Raw genomic sequence first — 13,505 nt, 5'->3', positions numbered from 1 at the left:
CGAGTGGTGACAGACCAATGACAGCTCAGATGAGCAGATCTTGGAGCTGTGCAATATCCTTGTAGTGTTAGTGAAGTTATTAAATGTAATTTTGGGAGGAGTAGGCCAATCTAATCTTCTATTTAATATCAAGGTATAAAACCAACATCTTATCTATTCCTGTTGTCAGTTCTTTTGGCATCCCTTCTCCTCCTTTTGTACAATTTTGCCTGTTATAGGGGGGCAATTGGAGCTCGGGTATAATATCCTATCCGAGCCCATCTATAGCAGACAGCAAGCCAAATCTGTTTACCACTTTTTGTTAACTGCAGCTTGGGCCTGCCATCGCTATATTTTTCTATTAACCCTTTAACCCTAAAGTGTACCGCTGGTGGTAATCACATTAATAATCATAATCAAATGTATATGCTAACACTGCATGGGAAATAATATATGGGCACACGAACTTGTGAAATACTATATTAGGCAATTATTTCACAACACTTATTATATATACCTCGGAAAAGGGACATCATAGGCTACGGCCATGCTTCTGACACAGCGTCAGTCACAAACGTAACTGAGACGTTATATTGTGTCATGATCACATTTCTCACAGGGATACGTTTTTGTATAGCCTATTCTGTGTTAATTTGCGTTATACACAGATGCTGGTGTGGTTCATTAAGAGCTTTACGCACGCAGCGCAGGCACAATGATAGACGGGATAATCATTAGGATCGTAAACTGTCATTTCGCTCTGAAAACATGGTTTCCTGGCAGTGAAGTCTTGTCTGAGCATGTCAGAGGCTGCTGTGTTCCATAAGTCTGTCAAAGAGAATTCATTTATGACATAATGTTTCTAACCTTTTAAGAAAAAGAAAAAGGAACCTCATTACAAATGATTCATTCCAAAAAATGAATTCAGTGCAAAACAAGCCGCTGTTACCTTGTATTGTGTGTTTAATTTCTCTATAAACAAGTCACTAGAAAGATGTGTGTAAGACAAGTAAATTGTTTCCTCATGGTTTTGATGTTGTGTGTGTCTACCTACTTACCTAAAACCATATTTAGATGACAAATTTGTACCTGGGAATGAGCTAAAAGCCTCTTTTTGGGGGCGTTCTCATTTGTAAGAATACAGATTTGTGTTATTGTAAAAATGCAGAACGTTGGAAATGTGAAGACATGGAAACCCAACGTGTGTGTGTAGTGTCAGTTCTCATCTCACCTCAGATCAATGGTATAAGGCCGGTCCACTTTTAGCGTCCACTCGCAGCGGGCATTGTTTGGGTAACTCTCCAGCACCAGGTGACCCTGCCTCTTATGAATAATCCCTCCACATGCTAAAAAAGGAGACACAGTCAGTAAAATTGATGTCAAATGTACACATTAAAAGCAAAATACCCCAATTTGAGCACTATCCAGGTAACCTCTGCTTGATTGGTCAGCCGCCCCCAGTCTGTTGTGATTAGTCTACCACTTAGTGTGTGTGTTGGAAATGTAACGGTTTGGCCATATCAGTTGAGTCTGATAACAAGAACCACCTTTAGACTCAAACCACCTCCACAAGTCCCCTTACAGTGAAAACAACAACACAAACAGTGTTGACATAGTGATAAACTCTTCCAGGACTAATATCTACCTTTGTTTGAGGGCGAGCCAAAGTAACCAGCAGACAGACGGCATCATGCTAACGTATTGACATAGCTACATCAGAGAAACAATGGCAGGACTACAGACGAGGTGTTTGAGACAGATGTTTTCTGCTGGAGAGATCCATTCCCGATGGGGACGTTTGGCGAGTTTTGTCAAATCATTGTGTTACTCCTGTCAGAATTGGTCGGTGCTTGTTTTCGCCAACTGAACATGTTGAGTCTGTGTTTGTTGGGTCGGGGAATGTCTGAGAAATGACACATTAATCTGGTGATTGGCAACGTCGGTCGGCTTCTGTCTTTTGTGCGGTGCGAATTAGCCTTAAAGCGGCTTCATATGGAAGATTTGAATGTCTTTCCTTATGAAAAAGATGTTAATTCAAGTGTTCTGTTAGTATACTACTTTTAAACTAAAAAATAAGAAAGTATACTTTCAGTCTACTTGTTATGTACTTCTCAGAAATATACTTAAAATTGCACTTAAGTATACTCGACTTATAGGCTACTGACAGAAAAGTCTAAGTATATTTGGCCTACCCTTGTACTGAATCTTTTGATCGAGATATCATTAAACATCATCAAATAATCACAAAACCTTAACAACATTTTTACTGTTTACATGTTGCATCGATACATCGCATCGTTGGTCATTTGGTCGCTATATCGATCCATATCGATGTATTGTTACACCTCTAATAATTTAAAGCATTCACAAGTAATCTTTAGACAAGCAAGCAAAGACTGAGCATTTCATAGTCATGTTCCAGAGAAAGAAATCCCCAGATGAATCATAAATATATCATTACTGCATGAACTTACTTAAACAGTCCCCGCCGGACCATCCTGGGCGACACTCTGCACAGTACTGCCCTTTTACAAAGAAGTCGTCCCTCGCGCTCCACGTGCCGTTGTTACAGCGCTTGCAGTTCTCAAATATACTGCAGCCTGAGGTGGAAAAATCAAAAGCCCTAGAATTAGAAAGAGGCATTGAAGAGTGGGATTTGGTTCTGATGAACTAGCGAAGAAGATGCAAAGAGCTACGTTGTTTTACACCACAATTCGTAATTTGGCTGGCCAGTAATATTAACAGAACACACAGAACAATGTAGCCCTTTAATACACTCCATGCTGAAATAGTAGGGTTAGGGTACTGACATTGCATCCAGTCTTATTAGGTTGTGATGAACTGGAATTATTCCTTAAATCAGCCCAAAATCTGAAGCCCAAAAAAGTGCATCTATCCATCATAAAAGTGCTCACGCGGTTCCAGGGTTTAATAAAGTCCTTCTGAAGGGAATCAATGGGTTTATGAAGCTATACACGATGGGTTTGTGTACGAAAAATATCCATATTTAACACGTTATAAAGTAAAATATCTAGCTTCCGCCTTCCATATTCAACGTACGCTGAAAGTGTAACGTCTCTTGCAGTTCAAAACGCTTACGCTACGCCCGTTGTCATCGTCGCACCAGTAATGCTCTTTCCGTAAGTTGAATACAGAAGGTGGTCTGCCTAAAGCTATATATTTGACTTAATAATGTGTTAAATATGGATATTTCTTACACAAACCCATCGATTCGCTTCAGAAGGTCTTTATTATCCTCGGAGCCGTGTGGAGCACTTTTATAATGGATGGATGGGCTTTTATAATGGATGGATGTGCTTTATTGGGCTTCAAATTTTGGGCTGCCTTTTAATATAAATCTGATTGTATTTGTCTGGACATATACACCTAGGATGACTTGAGGGTGAGTAAATTTTCATTTTTGGGTGAACTATTCCTTTAACTCATAGTAAATGATGAGATTGTCTTATATGAATGATACATGCATTTGGCCAGGATATATCTGAATACAGCTTACACACATCAGGAGCATCCCTATGAGTTACTGTAAACAGCAGTAACTGTAATCTTTTTTTTTAGATTACAAACATCTGGTTTTTCGCATGTACAGGCATTTTTTAAGACCAGACCATTTCATTTTCCTGTTGCTGTAAAATTCTTTATAGACATCGCACAGTCAAGAATGTGACAAACATGATTGCTCAAGAAAAAAACTAAATATTTTAACCATTAAATCCAACTGGATGGTATGCACTGACTCTTTTCTTTGTTTACAAGCTTCCAGAGAAAAATCATAAAACAGGATGGAGTGAAGGAATGTTTTCAACATAAATGAGATGTATTTTTCTGCCAGGTGTTTGATTGCTTTTGAGCTGCAGAATTACTGAAAATATAGAATCAACTGAAGCTATTAAGAGTGAAAAACCAAAACATTCAAAAGTGAGAAATATCGGCAAGCGTGTTTGTGTGTTATCTTCTCACCGGGATGTATGATGCAGGGATCGCATTCATTCACAGCATTACGACAGCATGGCACTGCGTAGCCCACCGGATAGCCCTGAAGAGGACATTTACAGCGGATGACGTCATATTCACAGCATCCCCTGCACATCACACTCCACTCGGGCCCAGGACAGTAGTTGTACAGGAACCTGTAATCTAACAAGCGACGCACAATATCATAGGCAGTACATACTGAGGACACACACTGTGTTTATCACAGGACAGTGACATGTTATTCAAGATGTATATCCCTTTTTAGGTAACTTTACACGTTAGTTAATGCATTAGTTACCATGAACTAACAACACTTATACACAACGAACAGCACTTTATTAAAGTTACCTGAGAGCTATAAAGCATTTTATGAACTACACTGTAAAGTGGAAACCATTTGCTGAAGGACATCATCAAGTATATACTTTAGATGTTAAATGTCTGTGGAGGAGCTCTGACCTCATGTGGTACCACTTGAAAGCTTGGAGTCTCTACTTTCTGGAGATATGCATCACTTTGGCATTTGTTTTACACAAAGTAACTTATTTACACTAAATTACTCTGGGACCATTTCCGCCTGGATTTGGCCTATCCAAATTGAAAAGCTTCCCATACACACATAAAATTTTGGTGTCATTTTAAAAGTGATAAACATTTAAGTATATGTTGTCTGAGCTGTAATAAACCTTAAAAAAAGAGGCACTTTTTGATTATAAATTCATTTTTGAAAGTGTATGTATTAGGCCATGTGTGTTCTAGCACCCTGCAGACAGCTTTGGCTGTTTCCAGCATATGTCAGCAAACACTGGGATATTGCATTTATACCACTGTATATGGGGAGACTTGGATATTGGAGAGATTTGGGTAGGCGGAAATGACATAAAAAAAGGTATATGATTTAATGATTTCTAAAGGTATATGATTTAATTTGGGACCTTAGATTCAGGAGTTGACTGGGCCAAAATAACAAAATTTCCTTGTTTTAAAACCTCATTCTTAAACCCTAAACCAAAAAGAAAAGGAAAATACAATATACTCCCTAACCAAAAACAGAGATCAAAAGCAGTTTACAATAGACAAAAATGGCGTCAGACTCCCCACTTTCCCAAATAATCAGTATTTACAATATATGTACAACCAGGCAAAAAAACTGAAAAGGGCAGTCCAAATCAGTGTCAGAAAACAGGCAACGGGTCAAATATACCAACACAGTTCCTCTGATACAAATAGGGTTCAATCTAAACAAACCAGCAATACTCACAGTCTCTAATATTCTTATCACAATCAAACTAAAAAAAAGACAAAAAAAATGTTTTCCAGTATTTGTTGCCATCTAGTGGAAACAGCCAAAACTGTCCGCAGGGTGCTAGAGCTCACAGGGCCTGAGATATACACTTTAAAAAATTAATTTATAACCAAAAATTAAAAAAGGGGGGAGGGGGGTATTACAGCTCAGACAACATATGTTTATCACTTTTAGTAGTGTTTTAAGAAACTTCAAAGGGTTTCCTGTAAAATGACACCAGTATTGTGTATTTAGAGACCCTGTGTGTGTGGGCATGGGAAGCTTTTCAATTTGGGTCGGCCAAATCCAGGAGGAAATCCCCAAAAATGGTCCCAGAGCTAAGGAGGTTAATGTGTTTCTAATATTTGTGGGCTCCTTACTAATATTATTTTTATTAGAGCATTTATTATGCGCTTTTGTTAAAACTATTGTAAAGTGTGACCTATTTCGACATCACTTAATGCTGTAACATTTTCCACTCTCTTAAGCCCCTTTTCCACCGAAATTAGACCGGTTGCTGTCTACGTTTCCACTGCGGTCTAAAGTACCGAGAAGATTAGGCAAATTAGTCCGGTGATGTAGGACTGCGCACGACTGCTCCTCCCAGTCACTGATGGACAGGAATCATTTTTGTACGACACTGTCTGCAACAATAACAAGTATAGAGGAGATTCAAACAGCGCTGCTTTTGCTGGTTATGTATTGGTTAAAGCGTATTCTGAAAGCTCGTAAAGCTAGATTTAAAATAAGACAAAGTATGTTATTATCAGCTATTACGGACATTGATCGTGAGATGGCTGAGACGAATGCGCGCCATCGGACAGAAAGAGCAAGGCTGATATTTACTGAACGCAGAACTTCAGTCTTTTTAAAGGCTTTTTAAAATGCCGGTTGAAATAAAATGCTGCGTGAGCTCAACCAATCAGCATGTTCAGCGCCCAAGTCCCACCCCCGTAAGTTCCCGGACTTTGAAAAGGTACTACCAAGGGGGCAGGGCCGTTCGGAGGGGGAAATGTTAACCCGGAACTTCATTTAGACCCTGGTTCCTGCGGTGGAAACACAAAGAGTACCACCCCAAAGTTCCTAGTTCCTGGGGAAAGTTCCTGCGGTGGAAACGCGGCTTTAGTTTGTGGGGGGTTTTTATATGCAGGGGTGCCAGACAGAATTTCTGCCATTAGTTTGAGTCCAAACAGTAAATAATCAGCATCAAAACTAGTTAAAATAGTCAAAGTAGTAGGAGATTTTTTTTTGTTAAATGGTTACAGAGAAAGCTGGGCATCATACACTACAGGACTGAGGATCATACACTTCCAGACTTGACTATTTTTTTAACTGGGAGCGACATGAGCTGCGTTAACCCCACTGTGTGAATACTGAAACTGCTGCAAATAATTACTAAACAATCAAGTTTTTCAATACAATTATTTTTAATGCATCTTGTAATTAAAATCTTGTAAGTCGTCTCCCTTTTATCTCGATCTATGTGACTTCGCACCCTTGATTCTTCTTTGTCTGATCAGCATATTATAACTGTATTATGTACAGTATTTATTAGCAATGCATCATACACTATATGATATGTGCTCAAAATATCAAACCTGTTTTTATATCCTCTGACTGGATGGAATAACAGTGGGAAAATCTGTCAAAATTGCAGACTGGCACAGTTACAACTATTGTCGACTCACCCAGATCGCAAATCGGGGCAAAAATCGTGTAGTGTAGTCCAGCCTTTAGGTGTTGGTATAAGGCGGAAGAGATGGAGATAGGAGCCAGGAGTCCAGCCAATTGCTATCATTCATGGTGGAGACCGAGGCAGAGCCGAGGAGACAAAGACCCATGGTGACACCGCTGGACTGGAGGGCCAAAGCGGTACCGCTGGCTTCCGAGGTGGATACGGGGGCTTGGCGGACCGGGGCTGAGCCAGTGGCCAGTGGGAATGAGAACAATGATGCAGCTGAAGGGAAGGAGGAGGATCCGGGGAGCCGGGCAGAACCAGAGGAGGAAGGCTTGATGGGAGCAGTGAAAGCGAGGCAGAGGGGCTTGAAGGCGTAGTCAGAGGAGGAACTGGGAGACTGGACAGAACCAGCGGTGAAGAAAGAGTCTTGGGACTGGGCGAACACAGCGGCAACAAAGGAGTTAGAAGATTGAATGGGACCAGTGGAGCAGGTAAGGCTTGGGAACAGGGGGTGACCATGGAATCCAATAGTCCAACTGTGGGGAAATTGGGTAGAGGACAGAGGGAAACCTCTCCATGCCATCTGGATCCACTGAAAGTCCTATAGTTATGGACATGGGTGCCAGCTCTCACACATGGTCAGACTCAGCTTGGGTCTTTGGCAGGCATAGGCACTGGCTCTAGGATCACAGTGGGTGTGAGGAGGTGTGAGGAAGGACTAGGGAGGAGTTCTGAGGAGGGTAGGGTCATTGGAGCGAGGATCGGTGATGACAGGATGGGGGAATCGCAGTTGACCACAAAATCCATGTATTGTGCCAAAGTGCAGGTCATAGCTACCGCTGGCAGGAGTCGGAATAGGTGGTCACCCAGCCCAGGTGTAGTAGTCATCCAGGGCACGGCCATCTTGTGCAAGGGAGAAGAGAATGTCTTCTGGGAGTGAATGGAAAATCCCGCTGGGCTCATTGTGGTTGGGTCTGGCCTTCTGTCAGGGTTTACGCAGGACTAAGAGAGAGCAGGAATACTGCAGCAAGAGTAAGTTTATTGAACCAACAGCACGATTAACACAAGGCAGGTGAGTAATGACTCTGATGACAGACAGTTGAGTGAACAATATAACTTGAGGCAAATCTGTCAGAGTGATGCACGCACACAAAGACTGTGTGTGTGTGCGGAGTTTTTATAGCGTGGTGCTTGGAGTGCTGACGAGGGACGGGTGCGTGTGAATGAGTGCCAGGGAGGATCATAGTCGTAATAAAATGTTGATTTTTTTCGTGAATATAAAATCACACTTACTAATGTCTTCTCCAGAAACAATAAATGCTATTGTTAAACAGCCTTGAAGATAAAAATGTTTTATGTCATTGCTAAAAATCACTTTATCTATTCCTCACTGAATCAGTTTTCAAGAGACGACCAACGTGGAACAAATCAAGGACTTTGTCTGTGCAAAACTGGCTGCAATGATGGCTTGGCAATCTTCCCATTATGTATTTGAGATTTGGCTCAGAAAATGTTGACATGAGAGCTCGTATGGTTTTCGTAATTGTTGTTGATTGATAGTTTAGTTAATGTGTTGCAACTGTTAAGTAGTGCAAATAAATGTTTAGCAATTTTTGCTTTGCAATACAGTCCCCTCAATGTGCTCTTTTATTTTAAATAATGACACATTATAAACGCATCAGGTAATGTAGCCATTGACATTGAGTTTTTTTCCTACTGTGGAGGTCAATGGCTACCGTCTGGTTACTAACATTCTTCAACATTGTGTTCAACAGAAGAAAGAAACTCATACCGGTTTGGAACGACATGGGGGTGAGTAAATGATGACAGAATTTTCATTTTTGGGTGAACTTTCCTTTTAACTATTTAAAGCATATTCAATTACATTCTTTTGGGCCTTAAGCCCATGGCCTGCATTCACCATGAGCTGCTCTTTCTGTGTATGCTTGCTAGCACATGAAGCATGTGTGCGTTTCGACGCATCATATAAAGTAAACTGATTTGTTTGGATAGGGTTGGAGTTGTTCATTGTCATATTTTGTTTTCATACATTCAGAGAGCGGGACCCTTATTGAATTTGTGATATACAGGTGAGTGACAATCTATATCCTCTGCACAAAGAACCCATCTTCTCCTTCTGTCTTAGTTGGTAGGTTACCAAATATTTATGGAGGCCCTCCCTAATGTGGAGGCATCAGGCAGGGGTGCACAACTGGAGGGCCACAGCCTTCAACCCTAATTAAACACACCTTATCCAGCTCATTAAGTGCTTCAGGCTTATTTGGCTGAATCCCAAATGGCGCACCGGTCTTGTGGACTTACAATGGCTGCTGTGTGCATGTGTCTGTTAAGTCCACTAGGCTGTAGGGTGTCCCATTCATCTTTTTAGGTTTCAGAAGGGTGCTCACGAGCACCCCCTTTGAGGCCGTTATGTGCCCTTGATGCGCACTTCAGCTGAGCCCACAAGTTTGGGAGCTACACAGAGGACTTTACCTGGCAGTCAAAGCGGCATTGCGTCACGAAAGTGCGGACTCAGAGAAAGAGCGTGAGGGTTTAGGGGTGTCATTTGGGATCCAGCCTTTGAACACAACAAGTATGTGTTTTGGAGCAGGGTTGGACATAAACTGGACAGGAGCTGAGCTTGACACCACTGCCAAACTCTGACCAGAGCTAGTGCGACACTGTGGTATTTTTCCATAGTAACAGCTGTTTGTTTTGTTGATTTATTCTCCTCTTGAGATCCAGTAAATTAGTGTAAAGACTGAGTGTTGCTTCGAGACAACTTTGCCAGATTTGCTTGCGCATTTCCAGAGGGAAGTCTCAGGAATTCTTTGGAATTCTTTTAGAGATCAGAAGATAATGAAATTAGCAGTTAATATTTCGTCTTCTTTCATTTCTTCACCAATAAAACATGTCCGTGTTCCTCCAGCTGGATGAAAAACATCGCTCAGCTGACTATAGTCTGTCACAACCCTCAACCCCACCAAAAACGTTCTGAACAACAACATTTTTGTGGGTTTACATGAAAATTGTAACGCCCACTCAGACAAGGAAAAAAACAACAACAAAAAGTCCAGAATTAGTTTAGCCTGCATGGTTGGGTAAATTCCAAGTACACTTTTATACACAGAAGTCATGGAAGAGAGAAAATGCCCTGATCTAATCGGCCGATGACCTCATCATGTTTGTGTGCGTGTTTGCTCACTTCAGGAAAAAAAGGGAACAGTAGTGTGGGAGACGTCTGTAACCGTTTCAGTGTGTTAGCAAAAAGCCCACGTGAGATTCAGAGCTTAGGATGTTCAGTATATCTCATGGAGAGGACTATGCTAAATGCTCTTAGCTTCTTACAGCTATACATTTCAAAGATATATTGAATTACTGTGCCGACAGTCCAGCCGAAGTAGGTCCAATATCCAGTTAAGATTCAAAGCTATAGGGTCCTATTAAACACCCGACCCAATGTGACGTCAGGCGCAAGTGTGTTCTGCTAGTTTCATCCAACGCAGTTCTCATCTTCACGTTGTTTAAATATCAAATGCACTCACGCATCTGTTCGCCCATGGGCGTCTGGTCTGAACACCAGGTGTGTTCAGCAGCATTGTTGGCACCAGTGTTAATTTTGACAAAACATTTTTTATTTAGTTTTAGTCCTAGTCTTTTGACTAAACTGCCATTTAGTTTTAGTCTCAATTTAGTCACCTGAATTGTTTTTATTTTTAGTCTAGTTTTAGTCGACCAAATCTACAGTAGATTTAGTCAGCTAAAATCTGAGTTTAGTTCAATGGTAATGCATTAATTGAGCATTTAAGCATTACATAACCGACTGTTACTTGAATACATGTCAAAACTGACATTTTGACATAATTGTGTTTTTGATCATTCAAGCGCAAAAATACACGAAAGCGCTCAATTTTTGTTTGTTTTTAAAAAACATTTAGAAAGTTTTTATAATTTTGTATTTCTGATTTTGTTACACACATACACAAATACGCACACGCACACTCTGATTATTACACACACAGGGATGCCCAGCAGCACACACACATTAAAATAAGCGTTCAGCTTCTCCTCATGTAAATAGTGAATCCTCTCATGGTGCGAGCACAAGTGGATTTTAAAGGGAAAGGGAGATGAGACTCTGATTGGTTTATTGAACGTTACGCCCAAAACACACCCATGACCCATTAAGAGACGAGGAATAACCCTTTTGGATCATGCGCCGGGTGCGCCGACCATTTTTCCTAGTAAAAGGGGATTCGGGCACTCCCTAAGTGTCCTTGCACCGTGCGCTTCAGACCATGCGTGCAGATCATTAAAATATGGCCCATTATGTTACAAAAGTACATTTAAACATACCTTCAAAAGTAATAGGTTCAGTTCCCTTACTGCAAAAAACATTTCCTTCATTACTCCACATTTCCTTCATAAAAAAAAATAAAATAAAAAAAATAAAAAGGTTTTTGGGGTTGTACTTGCAGAGAACTGCAAGATGACCCAGAAGTTGCCCTTTCCCTTTTGCCTAGGTTTTCCTAAAGCACTGCTTCTCAACCCTGTTCCTGGAGCATTTTTCTGTCAAACCCACTTCGGATCTTTGCTAATGAGCTGATGACCTGATGACCTGGATCAGATGTGTTTGATTAGGGAGACACACAATGCACAGTTCTGAGAAACCCTGTCCTGAAGACCTTTGCCCTGATCTTGATGAAGTAGAGATAGTGGTGAGTTATCCCTGGTTGACTTTAATGCAGTGTGACTGCAGCATCTTTAGCTATCAATGTTTCTTGATACGCAAGTGTGTTTTTGGACAGCGGTTGAATATTCCACAGGCCTGAACGATTTAGCAGCCATGGAACAAAGAATCTCCTCTGGTCCGCTCCGAATAACACCACTAAACCTCTGTATACTTTCACCCACGCACAGAGGAAATCACAGCGCAATGTGAGTCTTTGTTGCCTAACTAGCCTCTGAGGGAATGTTTTGTGCAAATGTGGCACTCGATAAATTGTCCAGTGTATTCTTGAGGTAAGTCATAACCCACTTGTTTTCAAAATCTATGGATGTGAAATTACATTTTATTATTGTCCTGGTCTTTTCCAAAGGGTGATGAGCACAGGAATACAAAGGCAATGATCTGTCTCTTTATCTGAGCCAGAAACAGTCTCAGCGTGAAGAGCATCTTGGGGTTTGTAAGATTAATGCAGGAAAGTTCATGTCCTCAGTTCACTCTGTTAGAGGCTTATTACATTCATAGAAGTGAAGCCACATACAGAGCAACTTGACAATTTTCACTTTTCACATTCCATTTTTTAAAGCATCAAAGAGAATATAATGAATTACGGTAATGCAAAGCAACAGATAGCTGTAACATTTAACAGGGCTTCGTTTGGTAATGCTTTTCAGTCACAAAGACAGACTGGCACAGTTTCTATACCTCATCAACGTATGAAGGAAAGAGAGATAAAGGCACACAAATAAAGAGGAACAGTTTGACTCTCAGACAACAAAAGAGTGTGACTCTCTTTGACTGTGTAAAAGCAATGAGATCAGACGTACCATACGGCCAGGCCGTCCCCTGGGCCAGCAGGAGGAAGAGGATGAGGAGGGTGAAGCTGAGATAGTGGCGGTCCCGCAGCGCTCCAGATGAACTCATGCTGCCGTCTGAAGCTCTGTTTACTCTCTGAGCTCAGCTGCTTTCACATCATCTCTCCTCTGTACTTCCCTCCCTCCTGACTCACTTTTTCCCCCCTCTCTCTCTCTTCTCTCTCTCTCTCTCTCTCTCTCTCTCTCTCTCTCTCTCTCTCTCTCTCTCTCTCTCTCTCTCTTTCTGCATACTCCCCTTAGTTTCTCTCTGTCCCAAACCTCTTGCATTCTTCGGCACCTTTTCTTTCGCTCTTTACATCTGCTATACTCAAAAGTGAACGCTCCTAACTCGTCTCTGTGTCTCTCTTTCTGTTCTTTTTTCTTCCTCTGTTTCTCCCCTCCCTCAGTTTCAGGTTTCAGAGTCCAGCTTCCCATAGTCTCCACTAACCATCACCTCTGCTGTTAGAACACACTCACTGCTTCAGAATCAAAGCGCACAGACGCACACACACACACTGCCCCAGCCCCTAAACCTAGCCCTCACAGGAGACTGTGCAGTTCACGTTCTTTGAAAAAAACCTAATTCTGTATGATTTATTAGCATTTTGAAAAGTGAGGACATGGGAAACGTCCTCATATTTCACCCTCTTTTTGTCATACCCATGTCATTATACACATTTGTGTCCTGATATTTCACAAAAACATGCCCACACACACACACACGCCCACACACACACACACACACACACACACACACACACACACACACACACACACACACACACACACACACACACACACACACACACACACACACACACACACACACACACACACACACACACACACACTATTCTATTTCATTCTGTTTAGATGTGTTTAAAAATAATACATTTATTTGCACAGTTAAAATAAATTCTTGTTTTAAACAGGAATAGAACTAAAATGTGCTTTGTGCATAAAACTATTTGCTCAAGTAAATGTTGT

General features: G+C 41.2%; 1 protein-coding gene across 1 annotated transcript in view; it reads right to left on the bottom strand.

The window, feature by feature from the left end:
* Positions 1–12,907, bottom strand: part of pamr1b (peptidase domain containing associated with muscle regeneration 1b) — a 41,328-nt gene extending 28,421 nt beyond the window's left edge. The window contains exons 1-4 of the mRNA XM_079809366.1: positions 12,492–12,907; positions 3,961–4,137; positions 2,454–2,579; positions 1,211–1,325 (exon numbers count right to left, since the gene is read on the bottom strand). Of these exons, the coding sequence (XP_079665492.1) occupies positions 1,211–1,325; positions 2,454–2,579; positions 3,961–4,137; positions 12,492–12,588 (515 nt within the window). The 5' untranslated portion in view covers positions 12,589–12,907. The remainder of the gene's footprint in view (positions 1–1,210; positions 1,326–2,453; positions 2,580–3,960; positions 4,138–12,491) is intronic.
* Between the last annotated feature and the right edge of the window lie 598 nt (positions 12,908–13,505).

This window comes from Gobio gobio (assembly GCF_949357685.1).
Source record: "Gobio gobio genome assembly, chromosome: 25".
Lineage (NCBI taxonomy): Eukaryota > Metazoa > Chordata > Actinopteri > Cypriniformes > Gobionidae > Gobio > Gobio gobio.
Note: the sequence above shows the minus strand (reverse complement) of the source record. Positions and strands in the feature narration are given on the sequence as shown.